This window comes from Mustela erminea, chromosome 4, assembly GCF_009829155.1.
Source record: "Mustela erminea isolate mMusErm1 chromosome 4, mMusErm1.Pri, whole genome shotgun sequence".
In the NCBI taxonomy this organism is placed as follows: Eukaryota; Metazoa; Chordata; class Mammalia; order Carnivora; family Mustelidae; genus Mustela; species Mustela erminea.
This window is the reverse complement of record NC_045617.1, coordinates 92,542,649-92,562,792: the sequence shown is the minus strand read 5'-3', so window position 1 is coordinate 92,562,792 and position 20,144 is coordinate 92,542,649. Positions and strand designations below refer to the sequence as shown.

The window sequence follows — 20,144 nt, the reverse complement described above, 5'->3', positions numbered from 1 at the left end:
AACCTAGCAGAGCCTGAAGTCATGAAAATGGGAAGAACAAATTCCACAAATGGGTCACTGGGATCAAAAGTATAGGGACCACTCCTACTTCCACACCTTGGTTCCCAGACCTATGACCCCAACCATATACTGCCATTGTTTTAGTCCATAGACACCAAAACAGAGGACTAAACTCTAACCCTCATGGTGCGTTCTCTGAGAGGCCACTGGGCTGTTCAGCTGGGCCAGTCACTTCTGGCTGATGGGATATATGGCAAAACCAGTGAGTCTTCTGACCCCTGCTGTACCTCTTTGTGGTAAAATTGGTCCCTCATCTGAGGAAATGTTGCAGGGTACCATGTGGATAAATTAGATATTTGGATGCCTTTCAGTGGAGATACTGATTCATAACTAGCATAGAGAGAAAGTCTGGTAAGGACGAACTGCTGTTGTTTTCCTCATGTGTGGGCTTAGCATTGGTCTCTGGTACTGATGTTCAGCTGTGGCTGGATACATCTTGGTGGACTGAATTCCCTCCGATTGGAGGCCAAGATTTTCAAACTCTTACTCTACCTTTCATTTCAATATAAAGTGACTATCCTTAACCCAATGTCTTTTCAGTTCTGAAGATGGCACCTCTCTGGGCTACCACTCCAGTCCCATTTGCTTACTCTCTTACACATTGTCTGTGTGCTGGCTGTTGAAGAAGAGATTGTGAGAGCTCCCTGTCACTGTATCATCTAATAGTGGAACTGAGTTATTCAACCGGCCTGCAAAATACCAAATCCTCCTTCCACAGACGCAGGCCTGGGCCCTGGCACTCCTCCACTGGCTGTACTCCCCGTAGATTCGTACCACGGAAGACCTCCAGGCTGAGAAGGAAATCCAGAATCCCCAAATCCGATGTGAAGACCACAGACTCCTTGTCAGCAAGCACATGAGCTTAGATCCTGCAGAGCCAAGGTCTTGTCAGTCTGAAGACCATGTCTGTCCCCAGAACATCTCTCTCGTGTCCACACTTTGAGAGCTCATTGAGTTGAATTAATTGCCTGGTTCCACTTACTAGTTGCCTGACTTTAAATGAGTTACTCAGCATTCCCAAGATCCCTTTTCTTGGGCTGACGTGGGAAAAGGCTCATTTACCTTTCACAAGGCTATAGTATTGCTTGACACAGTGCCTGGTCTCTGGTTCCCACTGAATAATAGATATTGTTATTATATTTTATTTTATTTATTTTATTTTTTTTTTTTTAAGATTTTTTATTTATTTATTTGACAGAGAGAAATCACAAGTAGATGGAGAGGCAGGCAGAGAGAGAGAGAGAGAGAGAGGGAAGCAGGCTCCCTGCTGAGCAGAGAGCCCGATGCGGGACTCGATCCCAGGACCCCGAGATCATGACCTGAGCCGAAGGCAGCGGCTTAACCCACTGAGCCACCCAGGCGCCCTGTTATTATATTTTAGTAATATTGTTATTCACCTCTTCTCATGCCCACTTGCCCTTCCGTGCAGGTGACCATTAGTCCAGCTTTACAACTGTCCCACTATTCCCATCTCTACTACATTCCTCCTAGTCCTACCTACAGCTGCCTAGTGGACTTTGCTTTTTTTCCTTTTTTTTTTAAATGAGGCTTTCATACCCATTCTGGCAACTTTTATAATGCCCCTCCTACTTTTGTCCTTGCCTCATATACTATGTCCTTTTCTATTGACTTTATGATTAATAAAAATGTGCAAACAAACTTACAGCATGATAATGAAGTCACTTCCACAAACGACTGGAAAGTATACACCCATCTGTGAGGACATGCCTATTTCTTCTGACTCCCAAGGCTTCCAGGTCCCTGTCCTAAAACTGGGGTGGCACTGGAAACAAGACATGACAGCCTGTGCCACACAATACACCAGGAATAGGCTAATAGATGTCACCAAGAAAAAGCAAGACAAGAAAGCTATCGATTCTCAATGTGTACTCAATGAAAAGCCAAAGTACTTTACATTTTTCAGTATAAGAGTCCAAAGAATGGCCTGATCTACAGCATGAGAACTGGCAATTCCTGCCAAATGAATTCATTAAAAAAGCAATGTTCATTTCAATGTCAATTAAACATTGACATTAGTTCAATGTCAGTATGCTGGGTCACTGGGCCACCTGGCACCACTGGTGATTCAAACATAATATTCAATGCTTTGGTCACAACGTGCCCTTCCACAGAAACTTTCACTGGCCCCTCACTGTTCACAAGGACAACTCCAAACTCCTAGTTCAGTTTCCAAGGCCTTTCAGTATGGAGGTCTCTATTCGCTACCCCTGAATATACCTTGGACTTTCTCACCTCGTGATTTTGCTTACAGGCTTCTCTGTTCTATCTCTTCTGTTGAAATCCTGCTCACCTTGCAAGACGTGACTTGAATACCAGCTTCTCCATGTCTATACCATGAAATCCCAATGTCTTCTTCAGTTAGAGCTAATTTCTCAGTCCTATGTATTTCTGTATCACTTCTGTTTGTTCTTCTCTGGTAGAAATTATTATACTTTGCCCTGTATTCAAATGCTTAAATATGCAGCTTTGATTAAGTCACTCATTCCCTCTGAACATAGGGAGTGGCCACAACATTGGCAAAGGTGTTCAAAACATACATCAAAAACCATCGAGCACTATAGAAAGGTAAAAGGGTCTCATTAATCTATATATGTCCTGTGAAGGAACATTTGGTTAATTCTGTGGAATGATCGTTCTTAGTGACATCACTTGGTTAAAGCAGGTCAAGGAGAACGTTTATGGTGGTTAACACTGAATTTTATACTTTAAATGGATGAATTTTATATTATGTAGATTATAGCCTAATAAAGCTGTTATTTAGAAAATAGTAGGTTAAATCTCTATGTAGATGGTCAGCAAGTTTACTGTGCCCCACGATCTTGAGCAGCAGAGCTCACTCTGACCAGTGAATCCAAACACGCGTATGTCTTTTGTTCTAAACGAGACTAGATGAGTCAATCAGCAAAACTCCATTCATACTGGATGGACCCTCCCATGAAACAGGGTCCCCATTAGAGAGCAGAGAAAGAATGAGGCCAGCAGGTGGCTCATACCCAGCTGAGGTGGGGATGGAGTCCTTCATGAAATCAGACAACAGGTGACAACAGGTATAAATGAATAAAGATGAGAGTGACTTGAAGAGTAGCAAGGATTTTATATAAGAAATTTATGAGAAGTTGAGTTTTCTGATGAATTTCAACATTTCCTATGAGTTTTCTAGATAAATGGCTATTCCAAAAAGTGAAGGAAAAACTTGAAGCACGTCCAGAAGCCAAGTGTTCTCTTCGTTACCTGTGACTTTATACCTTTCCGTGGTCTGCTGCTTAATGATGGTCAAAAGGCAGAGCTTGCCTTAAGCAAGTTATGAGAGGTATCGGCTTGGGTCGGCTCCCCTTACTATCTTTTTCTGTTTTCACCTTCCTCTAGGTGCTGGTCTCTTTACTCATCTCTCAAAAGAAAATACCCAACCTATTAATCCATTCCTCTAGGCCTTTCTCTACAACAAAATTGAGTGATTCAGAGAGACTTATTAGTCACACACATGTGTAAGTAAATGGCTAATAGAGGTGGATCTGACATGTTTCCTGGGAAAAAAGCCATTAAGACAAAGAGATGAATTTCTGTTATGACATGGGAGACATGCAGGAAAGGGGCAGGGAGAAGCCTCCCCTGATTTTCCTCACCCTGCACTCCAAAAAAAGCCATTAAGCTATGAAACAATTGCTACCAGCTTTGCCTCTTAGTAAAGTGTAATACTTGGGGCGCCTGGGTGGCTCAATTGATTAAGTGTCTGCCTTTGGCTCAGGTCATGATCCCAGGGTCCTGGGATCGAGTCCCGCATTGGCTTCTCTGCTCAGGGAGGAGTCTGCTTCTTCCTCTCCCTTTGTTCCTCCCGATGGTGCTCTGCTGTCTCTCTCACTCTTTCTCTCAAATAAATAAATAAAATCTTAAAAAAAAAAAGTGTAACATTTAGTAAAATGTATAACATTTCATTTGCAATATAATGGTATAAAGGTGTCTACATATACATTTTAAGTGTAATAACACCTAGAGTGGAAAGAAATGTCTATTTGATCTGGGGGGAGGACAATATATTTTAGGTCCTCCCGCACTCACAGTAAATTGGCAGAATTATAACACCCATGAGCAACTTTTCCAAGTAAACGATGAGGTTATCCTAAGTGCTCTGAGGCTTCCTCCGGCTGCGTTCTTCACAAAGAATGGAGGGCGAGGTTGGGAATAAGGGCGCTCAACACCCGCCTCCCCTGGCCCACAAACATATGTGCAGTTTTGTACTGAGAGTGTGTCTTTCAAAATAGGCCTCCAACCGGGGACCAAAAGCCAAGTGTCCCTCTGCCTGCATGACCACCTCCACGACTGATGGGAGTTATTCAATAGACGACATTCACTCCTAGCCTAGAAAATAATCATTCTTTGCTGAGTGATTTCCAGACGTCACTCCGGAAGGTGAAAGAACATGAAAACCAGCCAAGCCTTGGGATTCGTACACCTGCCAGGTCTGCTCTCTCACAGACTGAGCTAATGGGCCCTGGGACACACCAAAAGTGACCCAGAAGAATCAAACAACACTAGGCCTGCATCGTGAACATCTGGGCAGGTGATCACAGATTAGGCCTTATTTGTTTGCCGCTATTGTTTCTTGAAGTATAATTTACATATGGTAGAATGAAATATTTTCCAGTGTATCATTCTCTGAATTTAGACAAACTTAGACCATCAGGAAGCCCTGTCACGGTCAAAATTCCTTCACATCTGAAAATTCTCTTATACCCTTCTGTAGTCAATGCCCTCCACCAACCTGATTTCTGTCCTTATTGTTTTTGCCTTTTCTAGAAGGTCATAGAAATGGAATCAAATAGGAAATAACCAATTTGTATTTGGCTTCTTTCACTTAACAAAATGCTTTGGAGACTCATCCACATAATTGTTGGTATCACTAATTCATTCCTTCTTATTGATGAATAGTATTCCCCTCATGGATAGACCACAATTTGTTTATCTACGCACAGGTGAGGGACATTTGGGTTTCTAGTTTTTATTATTTTTTTTATTTTTATTTGTTTAAGATTTTATTTATTTATTTGATAGATACAGTGGGAGAGGGAACACAAGCAGGGGGAGTCAGAGAGGGAGAAGCAGGCTTCCCATTGAGCAGGGAGCCTGATCCGGGGCTTGATCCCAGGACCCGGGGATCTCGACCTGAGCCAAAGGCAGATGCCTAACGACTGAGCCACCCAGGCGCCCCTGTGTCTAGTTTATAACGATTATGAATAAAGCCTCTATTAAAATGTGCTTATAAGTTTTGAGAGGTCATCTTCTTCATTTGTCTTGTCTAACAATCCCTGAGTGGTATTCCTGCTCACATGACACATGAATATTTAACTTTATAAGACACTTCCAAACCATTGTCTAAAGAGGCCATATCATTTCTGCCAGCAACACAGGAGAGATGCAGCTCCTCTAAATCCTTGTCAGTACTAGATGTTGTCAGTGTCTCTGATCTGAGCCATTTTCATAATTACTCATGAACTTTGGATCTATCCTGAGCTATAAAATAAAACATTCTGAAAAAAAAATTAACATTCTGCTAGCTATGTTGTACTGGGTTGAATGTTTCCCCAAACTGCGTTCACCTCAAACCTCAGAAAGTGACCTTATTGGGAAATAGGATTTTTTTTTTAAATATTTCATTTATTTATTTGAGAGGTAGAGAGAGACAGTGAAAGAGAGAGAGATGAGAGGAGAGAGGTCAGCGGGAGAAGCAGACTTCTGCTGAGCAGGGATCCCGATGTGGGACGCCATCCCAGGACTCCAGGATTATGACCGGAGCCGAAGGCAGTCGCTTAACCAACTGAGTCACGCAGGCGGGAAATAGGATCTTTGCAGATGCAATTAGATTTGTTTAGATGAGTTCCTCTTGGATTAAAGTGGGTCTGAATTCCAATGGCTAGTGTCATTATAAGAGGCCATCTGAAGACACAGAGACCCACAGAGGAGGCCACCCTGTGGCCACGGAGACAGCTGCAACAAGCCGAGGAACATCAGAAACCACCAGAAGCTAGAAGAGACAGAGAAGGATTCCTGGAGCCTGGGGGGAGTGTGGCCCTGCCAACAACTTGATGTCAGACTTCTAGTCTCCAAAAGAGACTAAAGAGAGAATAAAGTTCTATTACTGTCAACCACCTGGCCTGTCATACTTTGTCCCAATAGCCCTACAAAAATGATACCCTATAAACACAATTTATGAAGCACAAGAGTACAAAGAACTTTTAGAAGGTTATATTTGGCTTATATAAAGCTCTCTGAGGTTAAAAATATAACAATCATGTGTGTGAAAAATAGTTTTAAGAGGTACAAATATATCATTAGCAGCCTAAATTACTAACAACTATAAACCACTTGGACTAAATCTTGAATAATCTATAATGTAACTTTGTACTCATCAAGCTGACCTTCTGTTAGTAAATCCAAATTAGTGAAGACCTATTTTCTTAATCAAGAATCAAGGTCAGTCGAGAACAAGAGTCCCAGCTGTTTCTAACCTATGGCTATTGAATATGTGAGACCCACATTTTGCAGACTGTTCTCTAAAAGATCATGAGATAGACTTTGTTTTTGTTTGGTAGTTTTTGTGGTATAACCCATACTGCAACCTTACAGGCTTTTTTTTTCTGATTGCAAAATAGTATGTTCATTTCCCCTGCCACAGGACAGAGACTAGTTTTTTGAAAACACAGCTTCTGCGGCAAAGCCAGTCTTGGCTATTTCATAAAGTACATGTCACATTTCAGTTTTTGCACAAGCCTCTTCCAGCTCCTGAGGAAGAAAATAATCCAGCCCTCAAATCCCTATCAGACTTCTTTAGGCACGCAAAGGGACCCCCCCCTTCCCACTCCAAAATTCATGAAAGAAGTTGATTCTTCTTGTACTCCATTATTCAGAAACATATTACTAGCTCGATGGTGATTATATGAACTCAATAACAGAAAATAAAGGAAAAGTCCGTTAATAAAAGTCAGTAGTCAGTAACAGGTTGCAGCTTATGCCACCATGATGTGCTGAGTGGTTGTTACAACAGGACAGGAGATGGGACAACAGGGCAGGAGACATGGTACAGATAGATGTAAGCAGGAGTTCCTTTATTTTTATTTTTTTTAACAATCATTCTTCTATTTATACTATGAAAGAGCCTGATTTTGTTTCCCATTATTGCATGAGCTATACAACAAGCCTACTGCTCCAGTCGAACACCACATGTCGTTATATGAAGATCTGGGAGGAGTCTCTGGCTCTCGCTGAGCCTCTCCTGAGTCATTTTCCGTATCATGTGCTGTGGAGGAACAGCTGTACCAAGCCTATGTCTCTAGGGTAGCTGGTGAGCACATTCACCCATTTCATACCAAGTTTGTAGGGTAAGGCCAAGTGTCATCACCTAAATTGAGTCCAAAATTGTTCAGCGACCCAGATAAAAGTCTGGTTTTTCACTCCTCCTGCTTGCTAGTCAGCATGCACTGTTCTTTGAGCATCTGGAACAATGCAGGGTTGGTGGGGGGCAGTGAGGGGAGACAAGGACTTATAATATCGGACCACCCCGTTCCAAGCTTGGGCAACTTCAAAGGACAGAGCTTAAGGAACTTGGAACAATCTGTACAACTTCACTGTCGCTGGGTCTGGCTAAACACGGAAACCAGCCACTCCAATCCCCAACGCACATGTGGAGAACCATAAGCTCAAGTAACTACAAATAAAAGGCCACGGAAGAGTGCCCAGATGCCCTTGGGGAGGGTATGGTGCAATCAGAAGGGAGCAATTGGGGTAGGGGCTGTCCTTTCACAAGAAGTTGAGAGAAAGAGAAAAAACCATGGCCAAAATGTTTGCCTTGTTTAAATATCAGCAAGGATCTCTATTCATATTACAGTTCCAGTACTCTAGACAGGGAGCTAGGGAGCGGGAGGTCCAGAGAGGATCCCAAGCCACTGGTTTGCTCTGTTTTATGGGCTAACTAGATGTTGAAACTTAACTTGTAACAGCCAAGCATAGATTATTTTCCATTGCAGGGCGGTAGGAATTAGGCCTGGGGACCCTGTAGATGAAGAAATCCTTCCAGGGAGCTCAAGGTCATTGTTACAATGTATGGTATCGTTGAGATCAAACTGACAAACCATGTACTTGCCCACACACAAACACAACCACTAACAAACCAGAAGACTTCCTGAGAGAGAAATGAGACCTAATGCTTGTAGCCTGACTGCATATTTAGAAACAAAGCTAGAAGCAGATTCTGGAGTCTAGATGAAACCATCAGAGTAGCTGGTGAGCCTCTACCGGCTCTCCCACACCCCCCGTGCAAATTAACCTACTCCTGAACCTGGCTTGGTTGATTTCGAGCAGTTTCAGCTACCACAGAGACCTCATACTGCAAAAACCTGCAACACCGCGGCTGCAGAACGGACTGAATTAAACCCTCCTAAATCAGACTTTTCTAAGGTAAAGCAGGTCACACCAGCTAATAAAGAGTTAAAATGTCATTGTCCCATCGACTTTCTGGGGCGTTCGAGTGTTCCTCAGAGCAAAACCCAGGGTATGGAGCCAATTTTTGATAAGAAAAAACAGAGTAACCAAAAAACCTTGAGAGATAAGAAAGTCCTGTTAACCGAAACAGTTGAGGGTTGACAAACCACTGGGGGGTAGCTCTTTCTAATCTTCCTACATCACTGACGACAACACAAGCAACCGGCAAGAAAATGCCACACCGCAGGACAGTGTGTGACCAGGCAAAGATGAGACCTCAGCGAGGATACAGCCTGGGTGTCTGCCTCCACGACCCCCGCGACCACCCCGCGACCCTCCGCTCCCGCAGGCTGCGCCCCCTCCACCCTCCAGACGCAGGCAGTGCCCGCCACCCCCTCGCCCCCGGGCCCGCTGATTGGCAGGCGGTGCAGCGACTCCTAGAGCCCGGCTTTGGTTTGGCAGGCCCAGAGGAGGGCACCATCCTACCGTAGCCAATAGGAGGCAAGAGGCGGGACTTGCGGCCAGGAGGAGGTGCTGGTCAGGTGCTCTGCGCCGAGGCTGCGTGCAGGTGAGCGGCTGCAAGTTCAAGGGGCAATTCTCGCTTCCGCCACCTCCCCGCTATTGCCCCCGGGTCTCCGTGGGCCCCCCCAGCCCCTGACTCACCATCTTCTTGTCCCAACCCCATGCGGGCCGTCCGGATCACTGCAAGGGTAAGAGACCAGGGGAGTGGGCTGCTTGCCTCCCGAGAACCCACACGGCTCCTGTGGTCCCCTCAGACCAGCCCCTCTTTCCTTGCACGCGCGCACAGCTCACGTGGGGGCACCTGCCGGCCTCGGTAGGCGGGAGGTCAGCGAATGGCTAAAGTTTTCAACGCCCGGACCCTTCCCAGTGACTAGGTTGGAATCCCAGGGGGGAAGATAGGGCACTACTTCTTTCTCTCGACGTCGAGTCCCTCTAAACCCACCGACTCCTCCTCCACTTTCTTCTCCGCGTTTGTTGGCGCCCCTTCCCTCTATTTGCAAGGCAGCCTGTGGGGGAAGGATTAGAGGGGAGGAGAACCTGGAAAGCAGCCCGGTGAAATCTGGACGGAGAACTAGGGATTCCACTGCACCGTGCAGCAGTTTGTGCATGGAAAAGAACGAAATCTGCTATTTCTTTCATCCCCACCCCCACCTCTTTGTTTATTGCTTTATGTCATCGATGTGATAATGTTGAGTGTTCTTACCAAACATTCCTAAGCTGTAGACAACACAGCATTTATTTTCTTCTGTCCAGGAAAGCAGTTCTTTCCTGCTTACCACAGTTGCTGAATTCATTTACTTAGAGGAAAATCAGGCATTTCATGTAGTTGATTTTTTTTTTTTAGCCTTAAATTATATTTGTTTCATAACAGCTTGTGTGAGGAAGGTGAAGGGGGAAAAGGGGGAGGAAACAGCATCCTCAGCTATTTATGTTAGTAAATACAGTTGGAGTTCATTATTGGAACTGGTTTTTAAATGTTCCTTCCAGAATTAGAAACATTATTGCCATTTGAGAAATAGTTTTTAAATTTAAATTTTTGAACCATTGTCTGGAGACCGATACCTACTGCAGTTTCAGTTTAAGTAATGTTCTAGGTACAGTGAAATCATAGTTAAAAATTAGTGTATCTGAAAGCAAGGCAAGCATGCCAAGCTGTTTTTACTTTCCTATACCTCTAATATAGCCAGCAAGACAAGACAGGATCTGTTTTTGAGGTTTAAAATATCTTCAGCATATTCAAGTTAACAAGGCATCAAAGGCTGAATTCAGGAGATTTCTTGGCTCAAGAGTGTGGATAGATCCAGGTTTTGGTGGACTTACAAATACCTTCACGCAAGAATGGACAAGAATAGAGAACCAAAAATCCTTGCTTAATTTGCAAGCCCAATTAGAGTTCACAAAATTTACATATGTGTTGTTTATCCATACTGCCTTTTGTTAGCTTTCTTGAATAGAATAAAAACTTTTTAGACATATAAGCAGATTAAAAAAAAAAAAATAGAACAACTGACCAACAACCTTGATCCAAAGGGAGTCTTTAATCCTGGCAAGTGCTTTTTCCACACATATCACAAAGATTAAATATTGATGAATTTCAGCTCACAGAAAGTCAACACCAGATTTCAGAATTATGTTTCTGTTCAACAGAAACTGTTTTAGAATAACAAAGGCTATGCTTTAATTATGAAATAAATGAATGCAAATTACACTACACAAGCATATTTGAGTATCACAAATTTTATGTCACTTCAAAAAACCAAGTTTATCTTTTTTCTCATTTCTCGAGTAACATCCCTAAATATAAGACTTTGGCTTTGAAAAATAGACGTGTGTGGGTTTTTTTAAGCATTTTTATTGGATTTGCTGATGGTACTTGCTTGTTTCTAGGTTCCTGTAGTTGGTCTAACCATAATGATAAATACTTTCACAGATATTAATTAGATTACATAAACTTTACAGGCCAAAAGTCAGAAGTCTGGGTCCCCTGCAAAAGTTTCTGAAAAGTTTTTGGTTTTCTCAAAAGTAAATTATAACATTTTAAAATGATATTTGGGGGGGTTACTTAAATAAGTACTTCGAGAAATGTTTTGATAAATTCTTCGAAAGTAGCAGTTTCTAAAATGCAACTGAATTTCTTAGCTTTATTATGCAGGAAGCCCCAGGTCTCTTACTTAAGGTGGAACAACATAATTCTTCCAGGCTGTGATTTATGACATAACTGCTATTACTAAGTACTGCTACTGTCAGTTTTGGGTAAGGTATACCAAAAAAAAAAAATTGTTATTAACTTCTATATGTTTTCTATACAGATTATCTTACACTGAGCTGATCAAATACTTTGAAAATGACTTCCAAACTCCTCTGGGTGTCCTTCATACTTGCTGCGTTAATACTGTCCGTTACATTTTCTCTCCAACCAGACCAGCAAAAGGTTCTACTGGTTTCATTTGATGGATTCCGTTGGGATTACTTGTATAGAGTTCCAACACCCCATTTTCATTATGTTATGAAGTATGGTGTTCATGTGAAGCAAGTTACTAATATTTTTATTACAAAGACCTACCCTAACCATTATACTTTGGTAACTGGCCTCTTTGCAGAAAATCATGGGATTGTTGCAAATGACATGTTTGATCCTATTCTGAATAAGTCTTTCTCCTTGGATAACATGACTATTTATGATTCTGAGTTTTGGGAAGAAGCAACGCCAATATGGATCACAAATCAGAGGGCGGGACATTCTAGTGGTGCAGCCATGTGGCCTGGAACCGACGTAAAAATACATAATAGCTTTCCTACTCATTATATGCCTTACAATGAGTCTGTGTCATTTGAAGATAGAGTTGCCAAAATTATCGAGTGGTTTACGTCAAAAGAGCCCATAAATCTTGGTCTTCTTTATTGGGAAGACCCCGATGATATGGGCCACAGTGTGGGACCCGAGAGTCCGCTCATGGGGCCTGTCATTTCGGATATCGACAACAAGTTGGGATATCTCATACAAATGCTGAAAAAGGCCAAGTTGTGGAACGTTCTGAACCTAATCATCACAAGTGATCATGGAATGACCCAGTGTTCTGAGGAAAGGATCATAGAACTTGATGAGTATCTGGATAAAGACCACTATGTCCTGATTGACCAATCTCCAGTAGCGGCCATCTTGCCAAAAGAAGGTAAGTCTGACCGAGTGGTGATCTGGGGCCGGAGCTGGATGTGCCCAGTGCAGCTGAGGGGGGTATTTTTGTTTCTATGTCTTCATAGGCTTGCCTGTGTCATGGTAGTTTTCTAGGGCTTAATCCTTAGTCTCTGAAAAGACAAAATCTCTTTTCTCAGTCTGTAATTTTTCACTTTTCCCAAGACTTTGAAATTGATGTTCTCTCTGTATTTACGGTAGATGGATTGAACCATCTTGGAACCACCAAATATGATGAAAGCTACAGCCTCCTTTCTGAGGAAAATTGAGATGGAAAGAGACATAGAATTCACATGCAATTACAGTGATTTTATGGAAGCCCTAAATTTAGCCTTCTGTGGATCCTTTTGTAGGACCTGCTTAATAGGGAGACAGTGCTGTATAGGAAGGAGAAAGCAGTGGTCCAGCTGAAGATTTCTTTTCCCTGTCTATAAATGAGGAAGTCATAACAATACATTGAACTTCTTACAAACCTTTTCTCAAAGCCTCTACCAACCTTGTCACCTAAGTGTTACTGCTGTTTTAAAGACAAGTGAACTAGTTCAAGTTTAACTTCACCAGATCACGAAGGATGTGCAGAGGGAGACTCAGACTTCTGACTTCCTTTTTATCACCATCTAGATTAACTCTAGATATCCGGTGAGAGGACAGATTTTGGAAAGCTGAATACCTCACATATGAGCCTTACATACCTCTCAAGGGAATCAAGAGGATCATATGAAACAGCGAATGTTAAAATATACGTGTGCACTTGCACATGAACCTTTTAACAAATTCAGTATAAAATAACAAGTCTTTTGTTGTTTGTGGAAATCACATTAACTCTTCAGTTTTCCTTATAAAATTGGAATGTGTCCTGTGTTGGGGGTGTTGGGAGGCAGGGAGGAACCCCCAATAAAGGATTTGAAAAACAAAAGGATTAAAGACACTGCGTTTGAAGTTCCAGGGAGTGCTTTTGCCACGCCTCCAGGGGTTAAAGAATTTTCCTGTTTCACAAGCTGTGTTTCACCTCCAGTTTGCCCTTCCTATCTTTTTTTTTTTTTTAATTTTATTTTGTTTTTTCAGTGTCCCAAGATTCATTGCTTATGCTTCACACCCAGTGCTCCATGCAGTACGTGCCCTCCTTAATACCCACCACCAGGCTCACCCAACCCCCCCCCCCAAAAAAAACCCTCAGTTTGTTTCTGAGTCCACAGTCTCTCCTGGTCCCTCTCCCCCTCCGATTTCCCCCCAAGGGCTGCCTCGCCCTCCTCTCAGAGATTCTCTCTCCTTGGTGTGCTTAACTATCAGAACTTAGCTCTTTGTTTTTGTTTGTGTAGACATTTTCCTTAGTGTCAACAGCTGCGGGGAGGGGAAGTGTGTAGTTAAGTCTTTTTACATTAGAGATTTCTGGTTCTATCTAATGTCCTCTCAGTTCTGTTAAGTGAATTTACGTACAGCAGGAGATGGGTCATTTCTGTTTGCCCCTCAAGATTCTTTGCTCAAGGGATAAGAGAGAGTCTTCAAGTATCTGGCTGTATTTCCTTGTGTTCTGCACAGTGTTGGTTTACCTCCCCGGGGTGTTGTTGGCGAGGAAGAAATGTTGCCAGGGTGGTTTCTTTAATTGTTAACAGTGAGTGCCTGGTTCTGAGTCCCTCTCCGTATCCTTCCTCTTTGAGGTAAATTTGATGAAGTCTATGAAGCCCTAGCTCATGCTCATCCTAATCTTACTGTTTACAAAAGAGAAGAGCTTCCAGAAAGATGGCATTACAAGTACAACCGTCGAATTCAACCCATCATAGCCGTGGCTGACGAGGGGTGGTATATTCTGCAGAATAAGTCCGATAACTTCCTGTGTGAGTATATTACACCGTTTCTTCCCATTCTGCGTCACTGTTTGTTGGAGTGGAGACTGTGCGTAATAGAGCAGTATTTATTAATCAGATAACTAACCGGAGTCCTATATGAATAGCAAAGCAAAGATCCTTGGGACTTGCCCCTAAACAGGCATTTCGCTGGAAGTCATCAGACCAAAGGTATGCAGAGTGACCCGGACAGCTAATTATAGCCATCATGTTCTTGAGAAAAACCTAATTGGAAATTTACAGATTGAATGTTTTTTTCTGCATCTGTTTCATGTTCTAATTTCATAAGAACGTAATCTCTGTTTTTATTTGCTGTTGTTAGCTTTCTAGTTTTCTTTGCCCTTCTGGCTCTACCAAATACAGGCCAACTTTGTTTTCTACCTGGGAAACTATTCTGAAAAGAAGAGCGTATGGCCTGGAGGACCATATACGAAAATGTATTTTTCTAACCCCTAGTGATAGAGTTTTGGAGCTATTTCCACTGAATTTTTAATATAATGGATGTCCCATTTGAAATTCAGACATGCAAAAGAAGGGGCTTTCTGCCATCCTTAACATGTAATTTTTCTCTTATATAGCTTCTAGCAAGTTAGTCAAACGGAAAAGCCGTCCATGGGCTTTTACTGCTCTGTAATGAGCGCCTCATGTGCATATTTGCTCAACTACCTTCCCTCTCCCTGCTCTGCTTTGTCCTGCTGCTGATTGACTTCTAACGACTACTTTCCCAGGCTCCTTTGCCAACGTGTTTCTGGTTATATGTGGCCAAAATAATAGAAGACACCCACAGGAGTTTGAGAGGCAGGAGTTGGGAAGAAGCCAGGATATTTGTCCCGCTTATCCTCCATCTTAGGTGGTGTCTGTGATGGTGACTTCATTTCCTCTGTGGTCCCAGCTCCCTCTGGACAGCTCTTCCTACAGCTTCGTCTCCTACCGGGCAGCCCTAGCCTTTGGGCTCTGGCAACACCACCTTCTGTCCCTCCAGCTGCGGCCTAGGGACTGTTCCTAATCCCTTGCCATCTGGAGGAGGCTTCTCAGCTCTTAGAACTTCCCTCCAGTGAACTACCTTGCTGGCCTGCTGCTTTCCTGGTGGACATAGATATTAACATGGCCACTGATCAATTCCCAGGGAGTTGTTTTTCCTCTTTTACTTGGATAATGAAGGAACTACATTGTATCAAAACTACACAGGAATGCTTTCTTCAGGCTTGGTCCTTGATCTACCTGAGATGTACAAAGATGTCCCTTGAGGTAGAATTGGGTTCTATCATATTTGTTGACCAAAGGAAAAGCAGTTGCCTGACTGTGGCATCTGTAGTACATACGGGAATCACAGTGGCAGGTGTATACAGGTGCCTGGTGTCTCGTTCTTAAAGGTTTTACACATGGATGATGATCTGTAAGCTTACTTACTCACACCAGGAGATCTGTTTTAAGAAAGCCTTTAAAAATAATTTCTTTCAGGGCACCTGGGTGGCTCAGTCAATTCAGCATCTGCCTTCTGCTCAGGTCATGATCCCAGGGTCCTAGGGTCAAGCCCCACATTGGACTCCCTGCTCAGTGGGGAGTCTGCTTCTCCCTCCCCCTCTGCACCTAACCCACTTGTGTGGCACGCATGCTCTCTTTCTCTCTCAAATAAAATCTTTTTTTTTAAATATTTTATTTATTTATTTGAGAGAGGGAGTGAGAGTGAGCATGAGAGGGGAGAAGGTCAGAGGGAGAAGTGGGAGAAGCAGACGCCCCATGGAGCTGGGAGCCCGATGCAGAACTCCATCCCAGGACTCCCGGATCATGACCTGAGCTGAAGGCAGTCGCTTAATTGACTGAGCCACCCAGGGTGCCCTCAAATAAATAAAATCTTAGAGATAATTTCTTTCAAAAAAAATTTCTTTGGCCCAGAGAATAATTGCTGCCTTTACATGTTCAGATTCTCATGTACTGTGCAGATAGCTCTTGTGGTAGCGGGGTTGCTCAAAAAAGAACTGTCTCGGAGATTTGTCCTTTATAAGTAATGTGAGTCTGAGGGGCTCTCTTGAGATTTTGGTGTGGTGAACTACACTTACGCAACAGATTGGTCAGGCCTGTTTTTGCTAGAAGGTCTTAATAACGCTCCTGTTATGTTCAATGTGGTTATTTATTCAACAAATAAATATATGAAATAATTATTTCTTCAACAAATAATTACATGTTGGCCAGCATATTCCTTCTCAACCTGAGTTCCACAGAGAATGAAGTCCTAATGTCCAAAAGCAGTGCTTCTCAAAATAGGTTTCCTGTAGGCCCATGGGTGGCTCAGTAAGTTAAGTGTCAAGCTTTTGATCTCAGCTCAGGTCTTGATCTCAGGGTTGTGAGTTTGAGCCCTGCATTGGGCTCCACGCTGGGCGTGGAGTCTACTTAAAAAATAATAACAACAGCATAAAATGCAGTGTTTATTATACAGGAGTTGTCATGCTTCAGTGTTTACATATCCTGATAAATCAGAAGACTTCTAAGGCTTTTTACTTTCTTTGTAGCCACACGAGCTCACAGGGCTAAATTGTATTTTGATCTGAATCACCCGTATCAAGGTTTTACCCATAAAGGTCCTGACATTAAGTTTTCCACAGCGGGTTGTAGCTGTCGCTAGGGGTGTGATTTTTGTGGTGTCTTTTGTTTTCCCCACAACTGGTAATTGGTAATGGTGAATTTACTCTATTAATGACTGAGAGCCGCTTTATCCCTTTATCTTTAGAACATAATTGGAACAAAGTAGGTTACCTAAAAAGTACTTACCGAATATTAGTTTACCGGCCACCAGAAAAAAAGAAAAAAAGAAGAAAAAATGCTTTCCTTTTCCCCTGACTTGGGTTCGGTTTTGCTCTTTACCCCTCCTCCTCTACTGTTTCAGGTTGCTTCTGCCTGCGAGAAAGATTTGTCATCAGTTTGACTTTTCATTTTCTAAAGTGGACGGTGATGTTGACCACAGTAGAGATTAATCATAAAAGATTCTTTTCTTTTAAAATATGAACAAGTTAAACTTTGCACTTAAGTTCAGAATTGGACGATACAACCGTCATTCTCGTTGTCGTGCCCTGGGAGCGGGGGCTAACTTACTCATCCATGTTCTCTTTCCAGTAGGCAACCATGGTTACGATAATGCATTAGCAGACATGCATCCGGTATTTTTAGCCCATGGTCCTGCCTTCAGAAAGAATTTCACGCAGGAAGCCATGAGCTCCACAGACCTGTACCCACTGCTCTGCTATCTGCTTAACATCACGGGCATGCCTCACAACGGATCCTTCAGGAACGTCCAGGATCTGCTCCGTTCAACAAGCCCAGGAGCGCTTCCTCCCACGCCGGGTCCCACACTCCTCCACGGGAGCGTCAAGCCTGGAGACGATGAGAGCGAGGAGTCCTATGCTTATTTCTTAGGGGTGTCTCTCGGCAGCATTTTGGTGATTGTATTCTTTGTGATTTTCGTTAAACATTTAATTCGCAGTCACATATCTGCCTTACCAGATGTGCAGGCTGAAATCGCTCAGCCATTATTACAAGCCTAATGCTACTTCGAAGTGGAGATGGTATACTTACTTCAGTATTTAAGGGTTTCAGATTCTAGGAAACCAGTTTCAGACATTTGCACAGATCGTTAGGCAGTTATGTACATAGATAGGCACAGACACATACCTACAAAGGATTAAAGTGGGAGACATATGATTCTGTTATTCTCTCTGGCGTAGGGTAGATAAAATCTTGCTGTATTTGGACATGGCACCTATAATGTATATATTTAATGGCTTTGCACTGTTTAAAGTACCTTATGTATTACACTTTAAATTACTCTCCTCATGGGTACTTTTATATGAAATGCACTTTATTGCTGATTATGTCTTGTAATTTGGCTGAAATACACAAATTGTTTTCTGCCCACATTACAGACTACTTGTTATTTGGTGGTCACACAGAATGAAATATCTTATAATTCCTGAAAAATGCCAGAATCTGTCTCCTTAAACTCAGGAGTGCAAAAAAAAAAAAAGTCAAAACTGTTGAAAATTAAACATGATAACTTTTGTACATCGAATTTTGGAGAGATGCATTCCCAACAGTGGGGTGCATCTGTGGGCATTCCTTCTCATATTTCTTTCTAAAAGACATGGGTTTTCATTTTATTTTCTTTAAAAAAAAATAAAAGGTTCAAGTACTGACAGACTCCTAAACATCCCATTTCTATCATGAAATTCATGATGGCTATTTTCTGAGGAGTCCTTTTGCTCTGGTTCTTTAATAACAAAGACACCATGATACCCGTGTCCTTCCTGTGTAGTCTGGCCCTGGCCCGCTGTGAGCAGAAGCCATCGGTGATCATCCCAGCAATAAGCTTTTCTTCTTGTTCTGTGCTTACTTGCTTCTTTGAAAGCTAAATCACTATGAATCACATTAAAAAATCACATAAGATACAACAGTGTTTGTTTTCTTTCTGGTAACAAGTAGTAAGAGAGCAGAAGGTCCTCGAAGCCTTGAGCATTTGCGGATCCATAGTCACCAACTATGTTGGGTAAAACAGACCACGCGGTCCTCCAGTGGGACTGTGTGGAGCCAGGGAAGGAAAGTTAGGTGGGACCTTGTCTGAGATGTACCCGTCTTCCCCAGAGCAACACTGAAGGGTGCCTTGTGGCAGAAACCAGTGAAATAGCTCGTAGCAGGGACAGGTATTGAAACAAAGGGAGTGGAGATCATAGCCTCGGTTCATGATCGAGCCCTGGGTGCTCGGGGATCAAAGCTGAAATCAGGTTCATGGACATCTGCTTGGTCACTCAGCTCTTCTCATTTCAATCATCAAATCTGTGCTTTAGATTTCTGAAGGAGTCAAGCTGGGGGGACCTAGGGTTTACTTGTCGTTTCTTAGAGAAAAGAGAAAAGCTTGGAAAGAACTGCTTTCTTTGAAAAAAAAAAAAAAAGTTTATATAGACAGGTGGCCAATAGATGATATTGTGATTTTGTGGTGTTAATGCAACAGCTGGCTAATGATTAGATAAAATAGTGTAGGTGTTCTAGAAAGAAAGATAAAGCAGATGTAAAGAACAAAAGTAGTTTTACCTTCAGAAATATAGTTGAATTTAAGTGCTCCCTAAAATAAAGTGAATGGGGTTATTTTTTAAATGATACCATAAAGAAGGTTAGCACTCAAATCTCATTTCATTACAAAGCCTGTTAATCAAACAGAATGGAATTCGTGGACCTGCTCTGACATTAAAAAGCTGAGAAGTTAGATGGTAGATGGCAAACTCAAGAAGTCTGAACTCTGAATGAGACATTTGAGAATCCTTGGTGGCCGCTCCCGTTGGCTTGCTGCATAGCCATGAGCTTTACCCACATTATTGAGATGCCAGTGTAATAACCGAAAGATGAAATTGGTCTTTTTAAACGCATTCCTGTTCAAATTCTGTCTGTACATTTAAAATCTGTTGCATTAAATTCACTTTAGAACTGCCTCAGTGGTAAGAGGAAAGCACATGCTATACCATTGATGAAACCATTAAAATTATGATCTGGATATTGGATTATTGCAAAGTTTCTTTTATTTACACGTACTTAGTTTCCTGTAAAATGCAGGAGAATTTGCCTGAAGGAAAGTAAAATTTTAAACTTCACTGGGAAATTTCATCATACCTTGAGAGCTTTTTTGTTTTATCTGCGTGTCTGCACCCTCAAGCTTTGTATGCACTGAACAGAAATTGCACATAGAAATAAAATTTAGGCTAGCTGATCTTACTAATTGTGAGAATTTTTTTAAGGCCAGAGGAATGGAGTACCTCCCTCCCTCGCCACCATTTTTGCTGAACATCACTCATCAACTATTTTGTACCATCTGTTAATTGATAAGATTTGTCTTCACTGTACATTTTGCAATTTCTTCTCCCTTTGCCACCTGACGTTGAAATTTAAACCTGCTTTCAAAATGCTCTCTGACCTCTTCAGGTAAAACTAGGATCCTATTAATGTTGGTTTCTTGCAAGAACCTATTATCTCTAGAAAATCTGATGGGGGTA

General features: G+C 42.3%; 1 protein-coding gene across 3 annotated transcripts; it reads left to right on the top strand.

Annotated features, from left to right (window-relative positions):
- Positions 1 to 9,016: 9,016 nt before the first annotated feature.
- On the top strand, positions 9,017 to 19,866 carry ENPP5 (ectonucleotide pyrophosphatase/phosphodiesterase family member 5). 3 transcript variants are annotated; one of them, XM_032340156.1, is made up of 4 exons: positions 9,017 to 9,121; positions 11,385 to 12,248; positions 13,927 to 14,103; positions 17,224 to 19,866. In XM_032340156.1, the coding sequence occupies exons 2-4, from the start codon at positions 11,420 to 11,422 to the stop codon at positions 17,649 to 17,651; spliced, it is 1,434 nt and encodes a 477-aa protein (XP_032196047.1). In that variant the 5' UTR covers positions 9,017 to 9,121; positions 11,385 to 11,419; the 3' UTR covers positions 17,652 to 19,866. The 3 variants fall into 3 exon arrangements, with proteins under 3 accessions (XP_032196047.1, XP_032196048.1, XP_032196046.1); XM_032340157.1 differs by having other exon boundaries at positions 9,064 to 9,263; positions 17,227 to 19,866; XM_032340155.1 differs by having other exon boundaries at positions 9,065 to 9,263.
- The last annotated feature ends 278 nt before the right edge of the window (positions 19,867 to 20,144 follow it).